General features: G+C 37.3%; 1 protein-coding gene across 1 annotated transcript; it reads left to right on the top strand.

The window, feature by feature from the left end:
- The first annotated feature begins 4,082 nt into the window (after window positions 1-4,082).
- Window positions 4,083-25,632, top strand: LOC128665770 (cystatin). The gene is made up of 3 exons (XM_053719963.1): window positions 4,083-4,332; window positions 14,382-14,495; window positions 25,186-25,632. The coding sequence occupies exons 1-3, from the start codon at window positions 4,129-4,131 to the stop codon at window positions 25,267-25,269; spliced, it is 402 nt and encodes a 133-aa protein (XP_053575938.1). The 5' UTR covers window positions 4,083-4,128; the 3' UTR covers window positions 25,270-25,632.
- The last annotated feature ends 254 nt before the right edge of the window (window positions 25,633-25,886 follow it).

Raw genomic sequence — 25,886 nt, 5'->3', positions numbered from 1 at the left:
TTTTAATTAGTAACTGTACTGTTTGTGACAACAATTATGATTGGTGTAAATAGTTGGCTAGACGGCCTGGCACAAAAGGCTGGCAGTGGCAGGCAGGAGGTAAATGCAATTCAGTGGCACTAGGAGACTGAATATTTGCCGTCCAAAAAATTATGATTTTTATTTTTTTTATATACTGTTAAAAGAATTGTGATTGGTGACACTAATTGACTAGTTGGGCCTGGCACACAGGCTAGCAGATATGAGTCGTGGATGGTAGGTAGGGCAGCAATTTAATACAGTATGCTGTGTAAGTGACAAAAACACAGGCCTGATAGAAAATTAAGTTACATTACACTAGCAAAATATTTTAAAAATATTAGCTTTTAATATTAAATTATGTTAAGAAGTGCAATGCACATATGACTCTATGAGTGGTCGCACTGGCTGGCTGCTACGTAGGGCAACAATTAACAACAGTATGCTGTGTAAGTCAGATAGACAGTTAGACACAGTCCTGATAGAAAATACAATTACATTACACTAGCATAATGATTTAAAGACTTTTTTTGGAAATTTAAAGAAAAAGGTTAAGCACATACATATGAGTCGTGGCTGATAGCCTTGGAAGGGCAGCTATTAAAAACAGTAGGCTCTGTAAGTCGGATACACACACGCCTGATAGAAAATACTATTAGATTACGCTAGAAAAATGATTGAAATTATTTTTTTGGGGGGGGGAATTAAAAAAAGGTTAAACACATATGAGTCGTGGCTCATAGACTAGGGAGGGCAGCAAGTAAACACAGTAGGCTCTGTATGTCAGCAAAACACACAGGCCGGATAGAAAATTATATTAGATTACACTAGAAAACCAATTTAAACTTTTTTTTTATATATTAAAATTAAGGTGAAGAAGAATAGATATGAGTGCTGGGTAGGCTGACCATATTGCCACTTTAAGAAGGAACACATATGAAAAATACATATGTGAGGGTTCTTATACAAAACCATTTCTTTAAACAGCCCTAAAAACGGCCCTGACATATGTATTTTTCATATGTGTCCCTTTTTAAAGTGGCAATATGGTCAGCCTAGTGCTGGGTGGCTGCCTGGCACAGACCAATTAACCAAAAGACTGAAAAAAAATGAGGTATATTAATGGTATATTAATGCTGAGTGAGCCTGACAGACACAGGCATGATAGTAAATGTAATTAGATTACACTAGCAAAATATATATATTTTTTTTTTAATTAAAAATAATGTTATCAACGGATATTAACACTGGTGGCTGCTGGCTGGCACCGAGCAATGAACCAGAGTATATGCTGTGTGACACTGGCCTGATAGAAAATGAAAAAAAATTACACTAGAAAAATAATTAAATTTTTTGGTTAGTTAAATTTAAACTAATGTTGTTAGGGAGATATCAGTGGTGGCAGTAATCACAGCATATGCTGTGAGCCTTAAACACACAGCCTGAAAGCCAGGCAAATGCTAATAAAAAAAAAACGGAAAAAAAAAAAACGGCACGAAATATAGCCCTAAAAAGGGCTTTTTGGGGTGCTGTGCTTGCAGCAGAGATGAGTGGAGTCCTTCTGGACTGTAAATACACTAGCCTAGCTATGTTTTTACTATTAATGTCAGGAGCAAAAACACAACACGTCCTCTCATTAAGAAAGCAAGGTCGTTATGAGTCTAAAATGGCGGATTCCGAGTAGCTGGGAGGGTCTGTGAGGGAGTGTCTGATGTTGATTGGCTCTAATGTGTCAGGCGGCTGTGACATAAAGGGTCAAAGTTTCCACAATGATGACACATAGGGGCAGATCGAACATCGCCATGTGTTCGCCCACAAACACGAACGCGAACAAGCTATGTTCACTGTGAACCGTTCGCGGGCGAACAGTTCGGGACATCACTAATGCCAATACACAGGCTTCGTGTGAGCGGTGCACCCGTTATGAGTTTGCTGGACGCAAAAGCTACATTTTCTCTGCCTGTTTTTTTGTGGATAAATATCTCTGACACATAGTCACAATATTGGAACTTGTGATACGTATTCTAATATACGGACTATTTATGCAAGCAATTGATGTTTTTGTTATATTTATAGGATAAATGGCTTTGATGTATAGTATCTCAGTGCCTGTAAATATACGTTTTTTGAGCTGGATTTATATATGAGGTATACCAGATCTATCTTGTGTCTACATTGCTATAGATAGATATCAGCATACGTATGCTTAGGCAGTCTTCTCCTTATTTCTGTCTAACCTTGATTTGTTTCTTTTTAAACTTGGGTTACTGTTGTCTGACGTGGCCAAATACAGTAATTCACTGAATGTGTATGGGAAATAATAAATTGGAATACAATTTTTTTAAAAAAGGTCGCTCTGTGTGCTCATTTGTATCCCTTGCTTTTTAAAATTATTAATATATATAATTTGAATTTTTCTTTCTATTTAAACCTTATAATAATTTTAAGAGTGAAGCTTCGGTTGATCAAATTTGCAAAGCGGCAACTTGGTCTTCTTTCCATACATTTACTAAATTCTACCGTTTTGATGTATTTGCTTCTTCAGAAGTAATTTTTGGTAGAAAAGTTCTTAGGCAGGTCAGTTTGATTCTTCTGCTGATGTTTTAAGTCTTTCTTGTCATTTAAAGAATAAACTTATATTTTGGGTTGTGGATTATTTTTTCAGCGGAAAATGGCTGTTTTTATTTTTATCCCTTCCTCACTAGTGACTCTTGCGTGGAGTTCCACATCTTGGATATTTGCTATCCCATACGTCACTAGCTCATGGACTCTTGCCAATTACATGAAAGAAAACATAATTTATGTAAGAATTTACTTGATAAATTCATTTCTTTCATATTGGCAAGAGTCCATGAGGCCCACACTTTTTTATGATGGTTATGATTTTTTTGTATAAAGCACAATTATTTCCAAATCCTTTGTTGATGCTTTTTACTCCTTTCTTTATCACCCCACTATTTGGCTATTCGTTAAACTAAATTGTGGGTGTGGTGAGGGGTGTATTTATAGGCATTTGAGGTTTGGGAAACTTTGCCCCTCCTGGTAGGATTGTATATCCCATATGTCACTAGCTCATGGACTCTTGCCAATATGAAAGAAAATAATTTATCAGGTAAATTCTTACATAAATTGTGTTTTTTCCACTCCCCCTGTACCATGTGACAGCCATCAGCCAATTACAAATGCATACACATACATGTGACAGCCATCAGCCAATTACAAATGCATACACATACATGTGACAGCCATCAGCCATTCACAAATGCATACACACTTATTATTGCACATGCTCAGTAGGAGCTGGTGACTCAAAAAGTTTAAATATAAAAAGACTGTGCACATTTAGTTAATGGAAGTAAATTGGAAACTTGTTTAAAATGGCTGCTCTGTCTGAATAATGAAAGTTTAATTTTTATTGAGTGTCCCTTTAAAATGTCATTCTCTATCTGAACCATGAAAGACAAAATTTGGGTTCAGTGTCCCTTTAAGTGTATAAATATGAATTGTCTCGGTGAGGTCCCATACTTTTTTTGTAGGACTTGACCCCTGTTGCATCTGTCCTTTATGTTTCTAATTTATTAAAGTTTTCAGACCAATAATATAAATAGCAAATAATGTATCAAAAGGAGGATTCAGACCGTTTGTATTGTTAGATCCAAAGCCCAAAGTGGTATTTATGTACTCAATTATCTACCCGCTGTGTATCATACGTATGGGTTAATTCCCTGATTAAATGAATTCTAAACTATCAAATCACAGTATATTCAGCGATTGCTTTTTAACCGGGGATACATTGTTTTGTTACAATAAAATAGATTTAAAAATATAAAAAAAGGAATTGAAAGAGCAGCTGTCACGGGGGCGCGTGCACAACCGCAGGCACGCAAGTTTACCTCAGAGTAGGAAAGTATTTGTATTTATTTTTTTAATCAGGTCACGTGCTGTTCCGCCTATACTACAATACTATTGGCTGAGGAACGAGACACAGATATAATCCTCTGGTTGTGCTGCCAGTCTTCCTGTCACCAGGGCAACAGCAGCACGCGCAGCGGTGAGCGGGTATTTAAGCTGCGTGCGCAGCGGGGTCACGACTCACTGTCACTTTCTGAGATGGCACGATGTGTGTTGTTTGCGCTGCTCGTCCTTGTTTGCTGTCTCCCTGGAGGGGCACCAATCCCAGGGGGCTGGGGGTCTGTTCCCGCGAACAGTGATTCCCTGCAGGAGCCGCTCAGCGTCTTTATTCAAAATTACAACAAAGCCACTAACGACGTGTACGTGTACCGGGTCCAGAGCGTGGTGTCAGCCCAGAGTCAGGTACCGTGAGGCAGTGTCCGTTATTCTATCTGTCCATAAATATATATATGTGTGTGTTCTGTCTGTCCCTTAAATATATATGTGTGTGTGTTCTGTCTGTCCCTTAAATATATATGTGTGTGTGTGTTCTGTCTGTCCCTTAAATATATATGTGTGTGTGTGTGTTCTGTCTGTCCCTTAAATATATATATGTGTGTGTGTGTGTTCTGTCTGTCCCTTAAATATATATATGTGTGTGTGTGTTCTGTCTGTCCCTTAAATATATATGTGTGTGTGTGTGTTCTGTCTGTCCCTTAAATATATATATGTGTGTGTGTGTTCTGTCTGTCCCTTAAATATATATGTGTGTGTGTGTGTTCTGTCTGTCCCTTAAATATATATGTGTGTGTGTGTGTTCTGTCTGTCCCTTAAATATATATATGTGTGTGTGTGTGTTCTGTCTGTCCCTTAAATATATATGTGTGTGTGTGTGTTCTGTCTGTCCCTTAAATATATATATGTGTGTGTGTGTTCTGTCTGTCCCTTAAATATATATATGTGTGTGTGTGTGTTCTGATATATATAGTGTGTGTTCTGTCTGTCCCTTAAATATATATGTGTGTGTGTTCTGTCTGTCCCTTAAATATTATGTGTGTGTGTGTTCTGTCTGTCCCTTATATATATATGTGTGTGTGTGTGTTCTGTGTGTCCCTTTTATATATATATGTGTGTGTGTGTGTTCTGTCTGTCCCTTAAATATATATATGTGTGTGTGTGTTCTGTCTGTCCCTTAAATATATATGTGTGTGTGTGTGTTCTGTCTGTCCCTTAAATATATATATGTGTGTGTGTGTTCTGTCCTGTCCCTTAAAATATATATGTGTGTGTGTGTGTTCTGTCTGTCCCTTAAATATATATGTGTGTCCCTTAAATATATGTGTGTGTGTGTTCTGTCTGTCCCTTAAATATATATGTGTGTGTGTGTGTGTGTGTGTTCTGTCTGTCCCTTAAATATATATGTGTGTGTGTGTGTGTGTGTGTTCTGTCTGTCCCTTAAATATATATGTGTGTGTGTTCTGTCTGTCCCTTAAATATATATGTGTGTGTGTGTGTGTGTGTGTGTTCTGTCTGTCCCTTAAATATATATGTGTGTGTGTTCTGTCTGTCCCTTAAATATATATGTGTGTGTGTGTGTGTGTGTTCTGTCTGTCCCTTAAATATATATGTGTGTGTGTGTGTGTTCTGTCTGTCCCTTAAATATATATGTGTGTGAGTTCTGTCTGTCCCTTAAATATATATGTGTGTGAGTTCTGTCTGTCCCTTAAATATATATGTGTGTGTGTTCTGTCTGTCCCTTAAATATATATGTGTGTGTGTTCTGTCTGTCCCTTAAATATATATGTGTGTGTGTTCTGTCTGTCCCTTAAATATATATGTGTGTGTGTTCTGTCTGTCCCTTAAATATATATGTGTGTGAGTTCTGTCTGTCCCTTAAATATATATGTGTGTGAGTTCTGTCTGTCCCTTAAATATATATGTGTGTGAGTTCTGTCTGTCCCTTAAATATATATGTGTGTGTGTTCTGTCTGTCCCTTAAATATATATGTGTGTGTGTTCTGTCTGTCCCTTAAATATATATGTGTGTGTGTGTGTGTGTTCTGTCTGTCCCTTAAATATATATGTGTGTGTTCTGTCTGTCCCTTAAATATATATGTGTGTGTTCTGTCTGTCCCTTAAATATATATGTGTGTGTTCTGTCTGTCCCTTAAATATATATGTGTGTGTTCTGTCTGTCACTTAAATATATATATGTGTGTGTTCTGTCTGTCCCTTAAATATATATATGTGTGTGTTCTGTCTGTCCCTTAAATATATATATGTGTGTGTTCTGTCTGTCCCTTAAATATATATATGTGTGTGTTCTGTCTGTCCCTTAAATATATATGTGTGTGTTCTGTCTGTCCCTTAAATATATATGTGTGTGTGTTCTGTCTGTCCCTTAAATATATATGTGTGTGTGTTCTGTCTGTCCCTTAAATATATATGTGTGTTCTGTCTGTCCCTTAAATATATGTGTGTGTGTTCTGTCTGTCCCTTAAATATATATGTGTGTGTGTGTTCTGTCTGTCCCTTAAATATATGTGTGTGTGTGTTCTGTCTGTCCCTTAAATATATATATGTGTGTGTGTGTGTGTGTGTTCTGTCTGTCCCTTAAATATATATGTGTGTGTGTTCTGTCTGTCCCTTACATATATATGTGTGTGTGTTCTGTCTGTCCCTTAAATATATATGTGTGTGTGTTCTGTCTGTCCCTTAAATATATATGTGTGTGTTCTGTCTGTCCCTTAAATATATATGTGTGTGTTCTGTCTGTCCCTTATTGTCTTAATTATATATAGGTGTGGTGTGTTCTGTCTGTCCCTTAAATATATATGTGTGTGTGTGTGTTCTGTCTGTCCCTTAAATATATATATGTGTGTGTGTGTTCTGTCTGTCCCTTAAATATATATATGTGTGTGTGTGTGTTCTGTCTGTCCCTTAAATATATATGTGTGTGTGTGTGTTCTGTCTGTCCCTTAAATATATGTGTGAGTTCTGTCTGTCCCTTAAATATATATGTGTGTGTTCTGTCTGTCCCTTAAATATATATGTGTGTTCTGTCTGTCCCTTAAATATATATGTGTGTGTGTTCTGTCTGTCCCTTAAATATATATGTGTGTTCTGTCTGTCCCTTAAATATATATGTGTGTGTGTTCTGTCTGTCCCTTGAATATATATGGCTACATGTAATTATCTGTCTGTCACTTAAAAAATAAAAATCATACATAGAATATATATGTTTACATGTTGTCTGTCTCTTAAATATATATGTGTGTGTGTTCTGTCTGTCCCTTAAATATATATGTGTGTGTGTTCTGTCTGTCCCTTAAATATATATATGTGTGTGTTCTGTCTGTCCCTTAAATATATATATGTGTGTGTTCTGTCTGTCCCTTAAATATATATGTGTGTGTGTTCTGTCTGTCCCTTAAATATATATATGTGTGTGTTCTGTCTGTCCCTTAAATATATATGTGTGTGTTCTGTCTGTCCCTTAAATATATATGTGTGTGTTCTGTCTGTCCCTTAAATATATGTGTGTGTGTGTGTTCTGTCTGTCCCTTAAATATATGTGTGTGTGTGTTCTGTCTGTCCCTTAAATATATATGTGTGTGTGTTCTGTCTGTCCCTTAAATATATATGTGTGTGTGTGTGAGTTCTGTCTGTCCCTTAAATATATATGTGTTCTGTCTGTCCCTTAAATATATGTGTGTGTGTTCTGTCTGTCCCTTAAATATATATGTGTGTGTGTTCTGTCTGTCCCTTAAATATATATGTGTGTGTGTTCTGTCTGTCCCTTAAATGTATATGTGTGTGTGTTCTGTCTGTCCCTTAAATATATATGTGTGTGTGTTCTGTCTGTCCCTTAAATATATATTTGTGTGTGTTCTGTCTGTCCCTTAAATATATATGTGTGTGTGTTCTGTCTGTCCCTTAAATATATATGTGTGTGTGTTCTGTCTGTCCCTTAAATATATATGTGTGTGTGTGTGTTCTGTCTGTCCCTTAAATATATATGTGTGTGTGTTCTGTCTGTCCCTTAAATATATATGTGTGTGTGTGTTCTGTCTGTCCCTTAAATATATATGTGTGTGTGTGTTCTGTCTGTCCCTTAAATATATATGTGTGTGTGTGTGTTCTGTCTGTCCCTTAAATATATATGTGTGTGTGTTCTGTCTGTCCCTTACATATATATGTGTGTGTGTTCTGTCTGTCCCTTAAATATATGTGTGTGTGTTCTGTCTGTCCCTTAAAATATATTATGTGTGTGTTCTGTCTGTCCCTTAAATATATATGTGTGTGTTCTGTTCTGTCCCTTAAATATATATATATGTGTGTTCTGTCTGTCCCCTTAAATATATATATGTGTGTGTGTGTTCTGTCTGTCCCTTAAATATAAATATGTGTGTGTGTGTTCTGTCTGTCCCTTAATTATATATATGTGTGTGTGTGTTCTGTCTGTCCCTTAAATATATATATGTGTGTTCTGTCTGTCCCTTAAATATATATATGTGTGTTCTGTCTGTCCCTTCTAATATATATATGTGTTTCTGTCTGTCCCTTAAATATATATATGTGTGTTCTGTCTGTCCCTTAAATATATATGTTGTTCTGTCTGTCCCTTAAATATATATATGTGTGTTCTGTCTGCTCCCTTAAAATATATATGTGTGTGTGTTCTGTCTGTCCTTAATATATTTATGTGTGTGTTCTGTCTGTCCCTTAAATATTATGTGTGTTGTGTTTCTGTCTGTCCCTTAAATATATATGTGTGTGTGTTCTGTCTGTCCCTTAAATATATATGTGTGTGTGCTTCTGTCTGTCCCTTAAATATATATGTGTGTGTGTTCTGTCTGTCACTTAAATATATATGTGTGTGTGTTCTGTCTGTCCCTTAAATATATATGTGTGTGTGTTCTGTCTGTCCCTTAAATATATATGTGTGTGTGTTCTGTCTGTCCCTTAAATATATATATGTGTGTGTGTTCTGTCTGTCCCTTAAAGGACCAGTAAATACAGTAGATTTTGCATAATTAAGAAATGCATGATAAGAAGACAATGCAATAGCACTTAGTCTGAACTTCAATTGGAGTAGTAGATTTTTGTTAAATAAATTGCAAGGTTATATCTATTTCCCACTCCCCCTGTACCATGTGACAGACATCACCAATCACAAATGCATTACTACGTATATGCTGTGAATTCTTGCACATGCTCAGTAGGAGTTGGTGACTCAAAAAAGTGTAAATATAAAAAGGTTTAAGGTTGGTGCTGTCTAATAAATGTCTGGGTTTACATGTTGCTGTTAATAATATCTGTTTTACATGTTGTCTGTCTAAATAAATATCTGGTTTACATGTTGTATGTCTAATAAATGTCTGTTTACATGTTGTCTGTCTAATTATTGTCTGGTTACATGTTTGTCTGTCTAATAAATGTCTGGTTTACATGTTGTCTGTCTAATAATATTGTCTGGTTTTAATGTGTCTAGTCTAATATATGTCTGGTTTACATGTTGTTGTCTAATAAATATCTGGTTTTACATGTTGTCTGTCTAATAAATGTCTGGTTTTACATGTCTGTGTCTAATAAATGTCTGTTTACATGTTGTCTGTCTAATAAATATCTGGTTTACATGTTGTCTGTCTAATAAATATCTGGTTTACATGTTGTCTGTCTAATAAATATCTGGTTTACATGTTGTCTGTCTAATAAATATCTGTTTACATGTTGTCTGTCTAATAAATGTCTGGTTTACATGTTGTCTGTCTAATAAATGTCTGGTTTACATGTTGTCTGTCTAATAAATGTCTGGTTTACATGTTGTCTGTCTAATAAATATCTGTTTACATGTTGTCTGTCTAATAAATGTCTGGTTTACATGTTGTCTGTCTAATAAATGTCTGGTTTACATGTTGTCTGTCTAATAAATGTCTGGTTTACATGTTGTCTGTCTAATAAATGTCTGGTTTACATGTTGTCTGTCTAATAAATGTCTGGTTTACATGTTGTCTGTCTAATAAATGTCTGGTTTACATGTTGTCTGTCTAATAAATATCTGGTTTACATGTTGTCTGTCTAATAAATATCTGGTTTACATGTTGTCTGTCTAATAGATGTCTGTTTACATCAGAGCTTTCCAAACTTTTCATGTTGGTGACACTTTTTAGACCTACATCATTTTGCGACACAGTAATTCAGCTGTACTGGCAAACAGGAGGTTAAACTAACTTGTTTTAAGCGATACGGACACATAAATTATATAATAATGAAATGTATTTACAAGTAACAGTAAGTATGCGCAAGAAGTAAAAAAAAGTTTAATAACACCAATAGCTACTTACTATTTAATGGGATGTATGAGGCTGATGAGATGAACACAGTTTCTGAATATTTGGTGGAATATTAGATAAAGACACTCGCATTTCATCATCAAGCATTTGTAAGCTTCCCCTCCCTATCCATATATCAAGAGCAGGAGCAGCAATGCACTACAGGGAGCTAGTTGCAAAAAAAAAACACTGACTTCTGACTTCAGCTCAGCGTTTAAGCTGCCGCCCTCAGAGCTCGGTGAGTCCGATTGACTACTGCCCTCGCTGCAAACACACTGCTGTCCCACTCACTGGCTACACGTGCAGTCATGAGCCAATTAAGGAGACTACACGTGCAGTCAGGAACGAATGTGCCGCCAATGGGAATAGTTTCAGTTCCCACTGAGCTGCGCCAATTGGTTAAGATGATCTGTGACCCACTAGGTATCAATCATGAGTCAACCATGTGATATGTGTAGCAGGCAGGCGGAAAGTCAGAAACCCAAAAAATAAATCAATTTAAAATTGTGCTGAAGCAGGGACACACCTACACACTGCTGCCGACACAGTTTGGAAAGCACTGGTTTACATGTTTGCATGTTTGTCTAATAAATATATGTTTGCATGTTGTCTGTCTAATAAATATATGTATACATGTTATCTATCTGTCTCTAAAAAAAAAAAAATGTGAGACATACAGCGTATACGTTATCTGTCTTTCCCATCCCATATATGTATGTATACATGTCCCATAAATAGCTATGTGTGTGTGTGTGTGTATATGTATATATATTCTCAGACTGTGCACCCAAACTAGAGCTTTGAAAAAATGTATAGAGCTGGGTCCAACTGGTGGCAGGGGTGCCAAGTCTCCACAGTAGAGGAGGAACTGCAGTTTGTGCTACTGAAAAATTCTTCCACACAAATCAAGAAAGCTAAGATTGGGTAAGACTGTGGAAATTTTACCATTGAGGAAGCAGCCAGGTTGGTGGATGGGTATGTTGACACTCTGTGCACCAAGCCATTCCTAGGAGGGGGACCCTGCCATAGTCCCTTTTAAACCCGTGTGCTAACCTTGGCCTGCCAGATGCTTGAGTGTCTGATATAAGCATTATCAACACCACCCCTAGTAACAACCTTGATTATCATCGCCAAATTGTGCTCATTAATGGGAAACCAGCCCAGGGATTCTGGAGCCACCCTTATATTGATACAGCCTCACTGGGTTCCAGGTGAATTTGAAAGGGGGAAGCAGGAGGAGTGATACACCACATACCCACCACAACATACACTCAACTGTGGAGCAGAGGATGAAGAATTGTCCGTGGGTGTTAAGGAGGATCTGCCTGCTGGGCAAACAACTTGGGCCACCTAACTTCCTCCTTCATTCCATAGCAAAGGTATTGCCCAGTGACTCAGGCTTATGCCAGAATGGACGCAAGCAATGGGGATTTCAAATCAGGTTTTCAAACCTAGCACCTTACTTTGAGACTCCATTGGCCCCATAAGCGATTGGCGGCTATGGTAATCATTTTAATTCATCAGGTTCTTCTAAAACAAATGCTGTATCAAAATTACTATGTTTCTATGGAATGGTCAACCTATACTTAACCCCTTGAGTGCTAATGACTGCTTTGAGCCGTCAGTTTCCCACTCTGGTGCTAATGACGGCTCAGAGCCGTCACTAGCACTCTCCCAACTTGAGGGAGATCTGGGGGCTCCTACCCCGGCGATCGGTGCTGCATTATGAAAGGCATTGCTGGGGGCTTCCGTTTTGCTTGGTGACGTCACGCGCAATAAACGTGATTACGCCACCGCGCAACTTTATTTAACATTAACAATGTTAAATATAGGAGCAGGGGGCATGCTGCTTAGAAGCCTGTATCTCAGGCATCTAAGCAGCTACAGACCCCCAAGACCCACCGTTGGAAAAGTAATCTCCTAACCTTTCCAACGGTGTAAGTCTTGGATCTGAAATAAATAAAATAAAAAAAAAAGTAAAAATAAAAATTATTTTTAAAAATATTAACCCTTTAAGAAAACCTTAGCACCCAGGTGGGAAAGTGCTTAGCACTCAAAGGGTTAAAGGGCCAGTTTACTTCAAAATTATTTTTCCCTGAATGCGTTCCCCATGACTTGTTATACCAGCTGTAGTGTAAAAAATGTAAGAAATTGCTAATTTATGCTTTTTGCTAAATAAATAGCTGGATTTGCCCTTTGAAACCACAGCCCACCAATATAGGCTAAGCTTGCAGACAGATTAGATCTCTCTGTACAATACTTAGAAAGAACAATAGGAAATTAACTTTTTAGAGCTTTTATCTCTCTCTCCCACCGTGCGTGTAATTCCTTCTGTGTTCTGTGTTTACATAGTTTCTCAATTACCCTTACCTAGGAATATAAACTTTCAGTATAGGTAGGGATACTACAGGCCAAATAGGCTATTTTATCTGCCATATAAAGGCTAAGGAGCTGTTTGTAAACAATTTAATACACTCCAGCAGGTAAAATGGAGCATTGGGAACAAATTAAAGGAGAGAAGGTTTTTGGGTTAACTGTCCATCTAACGAACATCCAGTTCAGACAGAGTACAGTCGCAATACGAGTCCATTAACAGATGTTACTATAAACAGTACAAATTCAAGAAGTTTGAAGGTGGGTGCTACTTCCTTATTAAGACGCCAAGACCAAGTTTTTCTCCCCTAAAAATGCAGTCACTACATGTGGAACAGAAGGTTATAGATATTGATTGTGGCAGGAGAAATGCATTTAGAGGTTGAAGACAGAGATAATCAAAATGCTTGACCCCTGGATTCAATTGCCGTAGCAACACAAACCTCAAAGTTTGCCTTCTAACTTTAATCCATTACCGGGACGTTTGGCAAGCGCACCAGGTAAACCTGTTCTTGAAGGCAGAATAGCTGATTGCTTGTGCAATGTTAAATGCCGACAGCGTATGCTGTCAACATTCAGCGATGTCTGGCGAACATGATATGCTACAGCGTATAAGTAGGCCCCTATGCAAAAACTACAGTCCAACAGATTTTGACACATACAACCCACTCTACTCCTATTGCAGATGGATCTATATTACAACTATCAAGCAATACAGAACTTTATGAGAAAAAACAGCTGTACTAGCCTGCCTTAAAGATGTTGCATCCCAAACTTCTGTAATGTTGCCTGTATGTACACCACCCATAAAATGTCATGTTTACCACTACATCCGCACTGCCTAGTGTACCTACTGAAGTAAATATGCTGGGGCCCAGGAAACTAAGTTATGCTTTAAAGAGACAGTCAAATTAAACTTTCAAGATTCAGATAGGCCATGCAATTTTAAACAACTTTCCAATTTACATTTTTTATCAAATTTGCTGATCCCTCTCAAACGGCTCCCTTCCCTCCACTCACCCCATTGGTCCACCCCCATCTTAGGTACTGGCAGACAGTCTGCCAGTATGCAATTTTAGTCCTTCTTCCCTTCTATAAATCTCTTCTAACTAGTTTCTGCCATCTAGGTATAGGTTTTTTTTGTTTTTTTTCTGTAGTGTAGATGTCCCCCACATATTTTCTCCTCTCCACTCTAAGATCCCCCTCTAGCAAAGGGCCACCTGCCTCCCTTCTAACTCTCCCAGACCACCAATGATCAGCGTCTCCACTACCCGATTCAGAGAGGGACAGAGTCTATTTTTACTCTGCAAGTCTATTTCTGCACTGCTCCACTCTTGGGGCATGCAGAAAAAAGGCCCAGGACAGCAGCATCGTACAGGGTGGGGGCCGTCGTCGCCTCCTCCTCATAGCAGCTAGTCTATACATAGGGGTGTGCAGAATGTATACAATCCTAATGCAGGGGAGCCTTTTATTAGTGCAGTTTGCAGGTCTATCCTCAATCATTATACAGAGCAGCATGTATATTACTATTGTTGAGTTACCTTTGGGGGGCCCACTTTTTTTTTTTTTGTACCAGTGCCCTTTGAGTAGGTCCGCTATTATTTCACCCCTTCTCTCTCACTTAATTTGCTTCACTCTTTCTCTCCCCTTCTGCCTTTCTCTACCTCTCAGCCTCTATATCCCATCTTGTTTTAAAACATAACAATAAAGTTCTAATAAATGTATTTAGCATACAGAGGTTATAAGGTGTGTATTCATCAACAGGTGGTGGCTGGAGTGAACTATAAAATTACAGCAATACTAGGGAAGACAACATGCCGGAAGAATAAGTATTCAGATGTAAACAAATGCCCATTTGCAAGTGGAAACAAACTGAAGGTAAGTTATTCAGGCACAACGTGGAGTTTATACTGTTACTCTGCTCATATCTTAAACATGAGTGGGCAAGTCATAGTGGCTAGTGGTAATAAAATATATATATATATATATATATATATATATATATATATATATATATATATATATATATATATATATATATATATATATATATATATATATATATATATATATATAATGTATATGTGTCGCGGTGTCTCCTTCCCTGCTCGTTGTCAGGGGCAGTGTTGGCTCCGGATGCATGCGGCACTGACTTCATCACCGCACGATCCGGATGCCGGTCGGAGCTCAGTGGCACAAATTTGCGCCTATTTAAATGTTGTAAAACAACTGTCACTGCCCAAGTATAGGTGTTACTTTGTGTGATCCTGGGTGTGACAGATCGTTCTTTCTTGTTCCTCATATTGTTACTGAACCTGCCTGCTTGACTATGCTACCTGCCTTAAACTGCTGGATTAATTGCTGTTGCTGAACCTGCCTGTCTGACTACTCTACCTGCCTTAACTCTTAAACTGCTCTACTGTTGCCAAACCCTGCCTGACTATTCTAGTGTTTTATCCTTGGACCGCTTTACTATTGCCAAACCCTGCCTGCCTGGTCACTCTAGTGGTTTATCCTTGGACTGCTTTGCTGTTGCCAGACCCTGCCTGCCTGACTTACCATTCTGGTGGTTCATCCTTGGACTGCTTTGCTGTTGCCGCTGGGGACTGTCCTGCCTGTGGTGAGTGCAGCCTTCCTCATCTCGTTAACTTCCTCAGCCCTATCATTCCGGCTCGACACTGGGATAACAAGACTACTGGCCGAGTTTGGTCTGATAGAGGAGTATCCCACGAGTGTTACACAGGGTTATAAAAAGTCTACACACTGTTATGAAATTACAGGTTTTTGAATTGTAAAGACCCAAATATCAATCGCCTAGATTATGAGTGAAAAAGCATTTTTATGCTTCTTAACGCTGCTTTGACCCTAACGCTGCTATTACAAGTCTTTTGTAGGTATAGGTGTACCGCACACCTTTTTTGCTGTCACGCAACGTCAGTACCGCACTTTAAAAAAAAAAGAAGTCCTTTTTCAATGGGACTTCCATAGCGCTGGTATCACGAGTTTTGCCTGGGAGGCCAAAAAGTGAGCGGTACACACTATAACCAAGATCCATACCACCATCTAAAGTCAGTAGTTATGAGTTTTACGTTAGAAAGCTGTACCATAAAACTCATAACTAAAGTGTTAAAAAGTGCACTAACACCCATAAACTACCTATTAACCCCTAATCTGCCACTCCAGACATCGCCACCACTTACATTTTTTTATTAACCCCTATTCCGCCGCTCCCTGACATCGTTGCCACTATAATAAACCTATTAACCCCAAATTGCTGCATTCCCGCATCGCAAACACTAGTTGAAGATTATTAACTCCTAATCTGCCGTTTGCCCACACCGCCGCTATAATAAACCTATTAACCACTAAACCGCAAGCCCCCCACAACGAAATATAATAAAACAAACTTAACTCCTAAACCTCTGGCCTCCCACATCACTAACTCTACATAAATATATTTAACACCTAACCCTAACGTAACCCTAACACCCCCTAACTTAAATATCATTAAAATAAATCTAAATTAAACTTGCAATTTATTCCCTAAATAATTCCTATTTAAAACTAAATACCTGTAAAAAAAAAAAAAAAAAAACTAAGTTACATTGTAACTATCTTAGTTTTATATTTATTTTAATTAGTTATTAACTATTTACTAGCTACCTAGTTAAAATAGTTACCTGTAAAATAAAACCTAACCTGCCTTACACTAAAACCTAACATTACAATAAAATAAATTAAATAATGTAATTAAATACAATTATCTAAATTACTAATCAAAAACAAAATTATCAAAAATATAAACGAATTACACCTAATCTAATAGCCCTACCAAAATAAAAAAAAGCCCACCCAAAATAAAAAACAACCCCCTAGCCTACACTTAACTACCAATGGCCCTCAAAAGGGCCTTTTGCGGGGCAATGCCCCAAAGAAATCCGCTTTTACCTGTAAAAAAAAAAAAAATACAAACCATTAAAAAAACCTAACACTAACCCTCGACGATCCACTTACAGTTTTCGAAGACCGGACATCCATCCTCATCCAAGTGGGCAGAAGTCTTCATCCATCTGGCGCGAGCGGGTCCATCTTCAAGACATCCAGCGCGGAGCATCCTCTTACGAAATCCGCTGGAAAATGAGGTTTCCCATTAAGTGATGTCATCCAAGATGGCGTCCCTTACATTCCGATTGGCTGATTGATAGAATTCTATCAATCAGCCAATCGGAATGTAAGACGCCATCTTGGAGAGGATGCTCCACAACGGATGTCTTGCAGATGGACCCGCTCCGCGCCTGATGGATGAAGATAGAAGATGCCGCTTGGATGAGGATGGATGTCTTGTCTTCGAAAACTGTAAGTGGATCGTTGGGGTTAGTGTTAGGTTTTTCTAAGGGTTTATTGGGTGGGTTTTATTTTTAGATTAGGGTTTTGGGCAATGAAAAAGAGCTAAATGCCCTGGTTAGCTTAGGTTTATTAGGTTGTTGGGGGATGGGGGGGTGGTTGTGTGGGTGGTGGGTTTTACTGTTGGCGGGGGGGTTTATTTGTATTTTTTTTTTTTTTTTTTTTTTTTTTACAGGTAAAAGAGCTGATTTCTTTGTGGCAATGCCCCGCAAAAGGCCCTTTTAAGGGCCATTGGCAGTTTAGTGTAGGCTAGGGGTTTTTATTTTGGGTGGGCTATTAGATTAGGTGTAATTCGTTTTTTTTATTTTGTGTAATTTAGTGTTTATATTTTGTGTAACTTTGTATTTATTTTAACTGGGTAGACTAGTTAGTAAATAGTTAACTATTTACTAACTACCTAGTTAAAATAAATACAAAGTTACCTGTGAAACAAAATCTAAACTAGCACAATATAACTATTTTGTAGCTAGCTTTAGGTTTTAATTTACAGCTAAGTATGTATTTAGTTTTAAATAGGAATTATTTAGGTAATAATTGTAAGTTTAATTTAGATTTATTTTAATTATATTTTTAGGGCCAGTAAACCTAAAAGATAATGTTATATAATTCTGCACGTAGTGCAGAATTATATAACATTATATTAGTGTTATCATTATAAAACGTAATATTCCTTTTGAATTTTTTTAAAATATGGCTGTTTTTCAGACCCGCTCTCTGTGTGCTCTTCTGAGCGGGTCTGTTTTTATTACACAGCGCATCGGGCCAGCTGTATAGTCACAGCCCAGCCCGGCCCGACCGCGCCTTTACACTAAGTGCAGCTCGCTCCTGCTCTGTCTGACAGCAGGAGCAAGCTGCACTTGGTGTAATGGCGCAGTCGGACCGGGCTGTGACTATACAGCTGGCCCGATGCGCTGTGTAATAAAAACAGACCCGCTCAGAATAGCACAGAGCGGGTCTGAAAAACAGCCATATTTTAAAAAAATTCAAAAGGAATATTACGTTTTATAACGATAGCACTAATATAATATTATATAATTCTGCACTATGTGCAGAATTATATAACCTTATTTTTTAGGTTTACTGGCCCTTTACGTTAGGATTAGGTTCAGGGTTACGTTCGGGTTAGGTTTAGGGGTTAATATATTTATGTAGTGTTAGTGATGTGGGAGGCCAGAGGTTTAGGGGCTAATAACTTTGGTATAGTGGCGGCGACATTGGGGGAGGCAGATTAGAGGTTAATAACTGTAATGTAGGTGGCGGCGATGTCAACGTGGTTTTTATGTTAGTGTGTAAGGTTTAAACATAACTTTCTTTCCCTACAGACATCAATGGGGCTGCGTTACGGAGCTTTTGTTTCCACGATCGCAGGTGTTAGGCTTCTCTTTTGCCGGCTCTCCCCATTGATGTCTATGGGGAAATCGCGCACGAGCACGTCAAAGCAGAGCTTGTATTTAGGTGAGGTATGGAGCTCAATGCCACCATATCGCCCGTACAAGCCTGCTTTTTGTAAACTTGTAATAGCAGCGCTATAGGGCGGTGAATTAACGCTTTTGTGGCGCTCGCTAATTTCCCTATAGCGCTCAAAACTCGTAATCTAGCTGTCTGTAATGTGATCTTCCAGAGAAGAAAAAAAAAATAGGAACATTTTAAATAAATGAATAAACTTTCGCTGCATAAGTCTGCACCCAGCTAATACTGTGCTGAGGCCCCTTTTGCATTTATTGCAGCAGCAGCAAGTCTTTGTGAATAAGTATTTAACTTTGCACTTTTATAGATTTAACAAGCAGTGGATGCTGCTATCTACCCCCGTAGTTTCCGGCTCGGTTGTAAGACCACTGCTCCTTAAAGGGACATGAAACACAATAATTCTTTTTTTTGTTTTTTTTGTTCAATGATACAGATAGAGAATACAATTTTAAACAACCTTCTAATTTATTTCTATTATGTAATTTGTTTCATTATCTTGGTATCGTTTGCTGAAGGAGCAGCAATGCACTAATGGTTTCTAACTGAACACATGGGTGAGCCAATCAAAATATATATATATATAATCTCTAGAACCTAGGCTCTCTGCTGCCCCTGAGCTTGCCTACATAAACATTTCAGCAAAGGATAACAAGAGAAGGAAGCAAATTAAATGGAAGTAAATTGGAAAGTTGTTTAAAATTGTATTCTCTATCTGAATCACGAAAGAAAAAATAGTTTTAAGTCCCTTTAACTAAAGGTGGCAGACTGCAATCATTGTGATTCATTCGGGATGATTGACACCCCCTGCTAGCGGCCGGATTTTCCGTGAATGTGCAGGGGGTTGCATTTCACAAGAAATTCTTGTGCAATGTTAAATGCCGACAGCATATGCTGTCGGCATTTAGCAATGTCGGGCAGACATGATTCGCTACAGATAATCATGTCCGCCCGACATGATGAATTGGCCCCCAAGACTCTTTGTAAAAAAAAAAAAAAAAAAAAAGTCAAGTTTCTTCTTATTGTGAGAGGGTCTCCTGTATGTACCTCTCTTTAGGTCATTCCACAGGTTTTAGATGGGATTGAGATCTGGGCTCTGACTGTGTCATTCCAAGACTTTGATTTTCCTTTTCTGAAGCCGTGCCTAGGTAGACTTTGAGTGCTTTGGGTCATTGCCATGTTAGAATGTGAAATTCCTCTTTGTATTCAGCTTTCTGCTAACATGTTAACTATTTGTTTTCTGGTTTTTGGTAGATCAAATTACAGATGGAAAAAGTCTGACATTTACATTGTCTGTTTTCACATAAAAAAAAAAGTCAATTTCATAGAGGTGTATAGACTTTTTATACTTGAGATGTATGTCCGTACTTTAAAATAATATTCACACAATTTTTGTTTTTAAAATAGAAATAATTGAAATAGCATTGGTTTGTCACTTGGAAAAAATGTTTAATAGTTTTAACTTAAGTAAATCTTTTTGTGCTCCATTTGTAAACTAGCATTTAATAAGCAAACGTTACATGCAGATAAAACAAACACTAGTGATGACAGCACTTGATTGTTGAATTGGAATGTTCCTTTAACGACTCTCCACCCGATTGAAGTATGTTGTCATTTGGTTGGGAAAGTGATGACAAGTTTAATTGATGTAAGAGGGCTGGGCAGTTGTTTTGCTGTCATGGTATGAGTAGTGATTCCTGAGCGGCACACGCCCTGAAACTTACCTTGTTTAGCAATGTGAAACCACTGCAAGGCGAGACGGGTATAAAACCTTCCAGGAAAAGAGCCACCTGTTACAAGTCATTGTAATTCCCATGTCAAGTGCCTCAATTAGGGGCCAATTGCAGTCCTTCAGAAAACTATTACATTTATCTAGAGGAAACCCCCATAGACGCAATCACAAGATGACTTCTACAACACTTCTTGAATTATTAAATTGATGAAAAATTGTCCTATACTTGACATGGAGATATTTCTACTGATCACAATTACATCTATCTTTGTTTTTTATTCTTATTATTTTGAGCTATTTTTGACTTTCAAGTTCAGCAGCAGCTAAGTAGTTGATAAAATGATTTACTTTAAAGGTAAATATTAAAAGCTAATCTGGGTTAACTCCTCATGGGGGCGCTAGAGACCATATAATCAGTACTACTGAACAACAGTTATAAAACATCACATAGTTAAATCGACCAATTGATATCATAGGTTACCTAAATATATTATACATGTAAATACATAAACACATATGGGTGTGTATACACAAATCAAAAACATATGTTGGCACAAAGATGCAAGAGCAGATATACTTCCCTATGTTACTCCTTTGCAACAAAAAATGTACAAAGGTGTTTACAAAGGTAAGTATCTAGAAAGAGTGTCCCACTTGCAAATATAAAACCACACTGGTTGTGGAAGGGAAATTTTGTGACTCTGAAGATAACAAATGCTGGAACAGACTGCACTCTCACATCAAGGTGTAGTATAATCTGAAGAAATGGAGAAAAAAAAAAGCAGGCGCCTGTGTGTGCCAGTAATGGAAGAAATAGAACAAAAAAGAAACCCTGATCCAGGGTACTCACATTTCTTAGGAGCACTCAGACAGTGCTATTAGGCGCAGGCTGGATATTTGCAGCACCCCAGCTAACTGATCTCCCAGGTACTGGAACACCAGGAACTCAGCAGGGCTGGATAGTCCACAGCTTGGAACTCCCAATGGGAGTGATTGGTATAAGGTAGAAAGGCAGTACATGGTTCCAAATAAAAAAAATCAATGAGTAAAAATAGGAACCATAAGGTAGGGTATGCTAGCGACCCTCCTTAGCAAATTGCAAAGCGTTTCTCAGAGCTTCAAAACGCTGTTTCATCAGGCATATAGTACAGGCTGTAAATAGCCTTTTAAATATACAAACTTTACCAATCCTGATACAAACACCTGGGAACCACCCCCACTGAGGATAGTTCCCAGTAGCTTAAAGAGTGTATACTTAATTCATTTAATGATCCTAGTATATCATGCACCAATAGTACTAAGCATCATCCTACTATTAATAAACATACAAAATATACATACAAAATATGTCTAACATATGAGTTATAGTGTAAACCTGAATTAGATGATTGCTCAATGACCTGGGTATTCCTGAATATAACATGACACTATCGCCCGCATGTAGCCCTAATTCATAGTGAAGATTAATTCAAAGGAAGGTAAAGCCACAGAAAAGACTGTGGCATCTGAGACACAGTATAGAATGATGGCTTCAATTAGGGGCTTAAATACTGGCAGACACTGTGATGGGCTAAATCGATTACTTTATTAGGGTAATCTGGCATTTATCAAGCGTTTTAAACGTTAGTAACACTTTTTTTTTTTTTTTATTACGCCTGGCATATTGAAAGACATCTAATTTGACTCAGGAAGGCCCCATAACTCTGGAAGGAAGAGGGCCTCATTTTCGCGCCTCAGTTGATTTACAAGATAGCTTCATGCAGTTTCATGTGTAGAGCCTTCAGAGTACAGGAGGACTTCAGGGAGGCTTATTTTTCTTCTGCAAATAACCCTAAAGGAAGGTAAAGCCACAACCTAATACCGTAAAGTGTAAAAGTAAAGGAGTAATTGACATCACTAGAATAATTGGCCAATACCAAAGGACAATGGTCGATTTGCATCACCATGGACGTGTTTAGAGGAGGGATAATAAACGTCATTAGAAAAAACAAAGAAAAAAGCCTGATACCATAAGACAATGGTTATATTGTAGAATGTGTTGAATGTCAGTGAAAAAGATATGTTAATGTGACGAATCAGTACCTATGCGTGAAAAAGCCAGTGTTGATGAGGTGACAAGGATACAAAATTATACACGATCGATTGCTGGTGAATAGAATAAAACAATATCGGCAACTAAGGGTAACATGTTCATATAAAATAAGTGGCGACGCATCACAGGGGAGGTAAAGTATACACTTTATAGATTGTTACTATTTAGATTATTCAGAAACAATCCATAAAGTGTATACTTTACCTCCCCTGTGATGCGTCGCCACTTATTTTATATGAACACGTTACCCTTAGTTGCCGATATTGTTTTATTCTATTCACCAGCAATCGATCGTGTATAATTTTGTATCCTTGTCACCTCATCAACACTGGCTTTTTCACGCATAGATACTGATTCGTCACATTAACATATCCTTTTTTTTCACTGACACTCGACACATATTCTACAATATAACCATTGTCTTATGGTATCAGGCTTTGTTCTTTGTTTTGTGACGTTTATTATCCCTCCTCTAAACAAGCCCATGGTGATGCAGATCGGCTATTGTCCTTTGGTGTTGGCCAATCTAGTGATGTTAATTACTCCTCCCCTGATCACTCTCTCGGTGACGTAAGACTGTGAATACACTTGCATCAGCGTTAGCCCTAAATATAAAATGATCACTGACATTTTCCGCCAGTTACAAATACTTTTGCACTTTCTGGTATTAGGTTGCAAAGAGCCCTTCAAATTAATCTTCACTATGAATTAGGGCTACATGCGGGCGATAGTGTCATGTTATATTCAGGAATACCCAGGTCATTGAACAATCATCTAATTCGGGTTTACACTATAACTCATATGTTAGACATATTTTGTATGTATATTTTGTATGTTTATTAATAGTAGGATGATGCTTAGTACTATTGGTGCATGATATACTAGGATCATTAAATGAATTAAGTATACACTCTTTAAGCTACTGGGAACAATCCTCAGTGGGGGTGGTTCCCAGGTGTTTGTATCAGGATTGGTAAGGTTTGTATATTTAAAGGCTATTTACAGCCTGTACTATATGCCTGATGAAACAGCGTTTTCAAGCGCTGAGAAACGCGTTGCAATTTGCTAAGGAGGGTCGCTAGCATACCCTACCTTATGGTTCCTATTTTTACTCATTGATTTTTTTTTTTATTTGGAACCATGTACTGCCTTTCTACCTTATACCAATCACTCCCATTGGGAGTTCCAAGCTGTGGACTATCCAGCCCTGCTGAGTTCCTGGTGTTCCAGTACCTGGGAGATCAGTTAGCTGGGGTGCTGCAAATATCCAGCCTGCGCCTAATAGCACTGTTTGAGTGCTCCTAAGAAATGTGAGTACCTTGGATCAGGGTTTCTTTTTTGTTATATTTGTTCCATTACTGGTACACACAGGCGCCTGCTTTTTTTTTTTTTTTTTTTTTCTCTCTATTTCTTCAGATTATACTTTAAAGGTACATTTTGTAGAACAATCACTAGATAATCTTCTAAAGTGTGTGTGTAGGTTTTTGTATATAAATTAGATAAACTTTTCAAAAGGATTGCGATTGACCTCTAAGTTAATGCCAGATAATTAACAAATTGTTATTATCATTAATAGATAATTAAGATAACTACCTGTTAATATCTATTGCTAATTAAGATAACATATTAACATGTAATTAAGAAAACTAGCAACAGATATTGTACTTACAACCTTCGGAGCGGATAACCCAGCTCCCAGTAATAACGATGAATGAATAAACTAGCGTAGGATGATACTACTTATATAAAACTATATGTATTTCTGTTTTTGCATATTCTGTTGAGCCATCACAAACGGGCAAATTTCTTAAAGTATGTTCAAGGTATTATCTGGATCAAAATAAAATATATCCATTCTTCATGCACGGAGTACACTAAGTTTTTATCTTGGTCTTTGTTTGAGTCACTAATTGTCTTGTAACAGTTAATACTGATTTTAAACGTTATCATTTGGGTTAGTTTTATGCTGACCAATCTCATGTTAACAGCTACCAGTATAATATTCAGGGGGTATATTATACTTACTGTATAAATTAAAAAAGAAATACATCTGAATTTGTGCAAAGTTTAAAGGGACAGTCAAGTCCAAAAAGAATTTCATGAATCAAATAGGGCATGTAATTTTAAACAACTTTCCAATTTACTTTTATCACCAATTTTGCTTTGTTCTCTTGGTATTCTTAGTTGAAAGCCAAACCTAGGAGGATCATATGCTAATTTCTTAGACCTTGAAGACTGCCTCTAATCTGAATGCATTTTGACCACTAGAGGGCATTACTTCATGTATAGATATATAGATAACATTTAGCTCATGCACGTGCAGTTACCCTAGAGTAAGCACTGACTGGCTTAAATGCAAGTCTGTCAAAAGAACACAATTAAGGGGGCAGTTTGCAGAGGCTTAGATACAAAGTAATCACAGAGGTAAAAAGTGTATTTCTATAACAGTGTTGGTTATGCAAAACTGGGGAATGGGTAATAAAGGGATTATCTTTCTTCTGGTTTTGACTGTGCCTTAAGATATTTTTCTTAAGAAATGTGCATTTTTGTTTGACAGGCTCAGGAAAATGATTTATAAGCCCTTTTGGCTTCTAATGGATTTCAGTTGTATTTCTTGACGTAGGAGTTGGTATGGCAGCTTTCCTCTTGCAACACTGGACTATAGACAAGCTTTGCAGCATTCCTCACCAGCAGGTTTTGTCTTCAAAAAAACCTTTAAACTAAAAGGAATATTCAGCCAAGTTAATTGTTTAATAAAGCTGCTGATATATAAAACAAGAATATGTGAAATGATATATAGTTAAACACTTGCTTTTGATACTCTTTTTGTATCGCCAATGTATCTGGCTGACGTATCCCTTTTCTCTCTTTTGTAGAAGATAAAATGCACGTTTGTGGTGTACATTGTTGCATGGACTGGAGTGAAGGAAGTTACACAACAGAAGTGTGTTAAGGCCTAACGGGGCGGTTAAAAAGGAAAAAAAGGATCATTAATTGAGCTAATTTTAATAGAAGGGAACAGTTAAATCTTTAATCTTGCTAGTTTCTTTTAATATAGAAAATTAGTGGTAAGTTCTGTGATTGACTTACCCTTATACAGTATATATTTGTTAGGAATATTACTATAGACTATGTATCTACATTTTCTGGTTTTGTTTTCTTTTTTATAAAAGAAAAGCAATAACGTTTGCTACAATAAAATAATCTCTTCTGTCTCAGCAAATATTATTCAACTGATCATTATTATGTTGGTAAAATCACATGTATTGTTTTTTTCTGTCCTTATATCAACACAATAAATAAAGGGATTATGGTGTTTTTTATTTATTTTATTATTAATTAATCTTATGACTTTAACAGGAAGAGTCAACACAATTACACTACAATAAAATTGAATGGAAGTAGTATACAATTCTTGATATTAAAAACATGATTGACAGTATATGTAAAAAACCTAAAATATGCAAGTAGTGTGCTAAAATACACAAATATTCAGCACTACCCCTTTATGTTTAGAAACAATCTAGTAGTACATGATAAAACAATCTTGTCTAATGGTGAATGGTTATATCAAAAA

Source organism: Bombina bombina, chromosome 7 (assembly GCF_027579735.1).
Source record: "Bombina bombina isolate aBomBom1 chromosome 7, aBomBom1.pri, whole genome shotgun sequence".
NCBI lineage: Eukaryota > Metazoa > Chordata > Amphibia > Anura > Bombinatoridae > Bombina > Bombina bombina.
The sequence above is the reverse complement of the archived record's forward strand: the minus strand, read 5'-3'. Positions and strand labels throughout refer to the sequence as shown.

Excerpts from the sequence above, each read along its gene's own strand:
- LOC128665770 (XM_053719963.1), top strand. The coding sequence starts at position 4,129 with ATGGCACGATGTGTGTTGTTTGCGCTGCTCGTCCTTGTTTGCTGTCTC. Across the intron at positions 4,333-14,381 it reads TGGTGTCAGCCCAGAGTCAG|GTGGTGGCTGGAGTGAACTA; the intron begins GTACCGTGAGGC and ends ATTCATCAACAG. Across the intron at positions 14,496-25,185 it reads CAAGTGGAAACAAACTGAAG|AAGATAAAATGCACGTTTGT; the intron begins GTAAGTTATTCA and ends TCTCTTTTGTAG.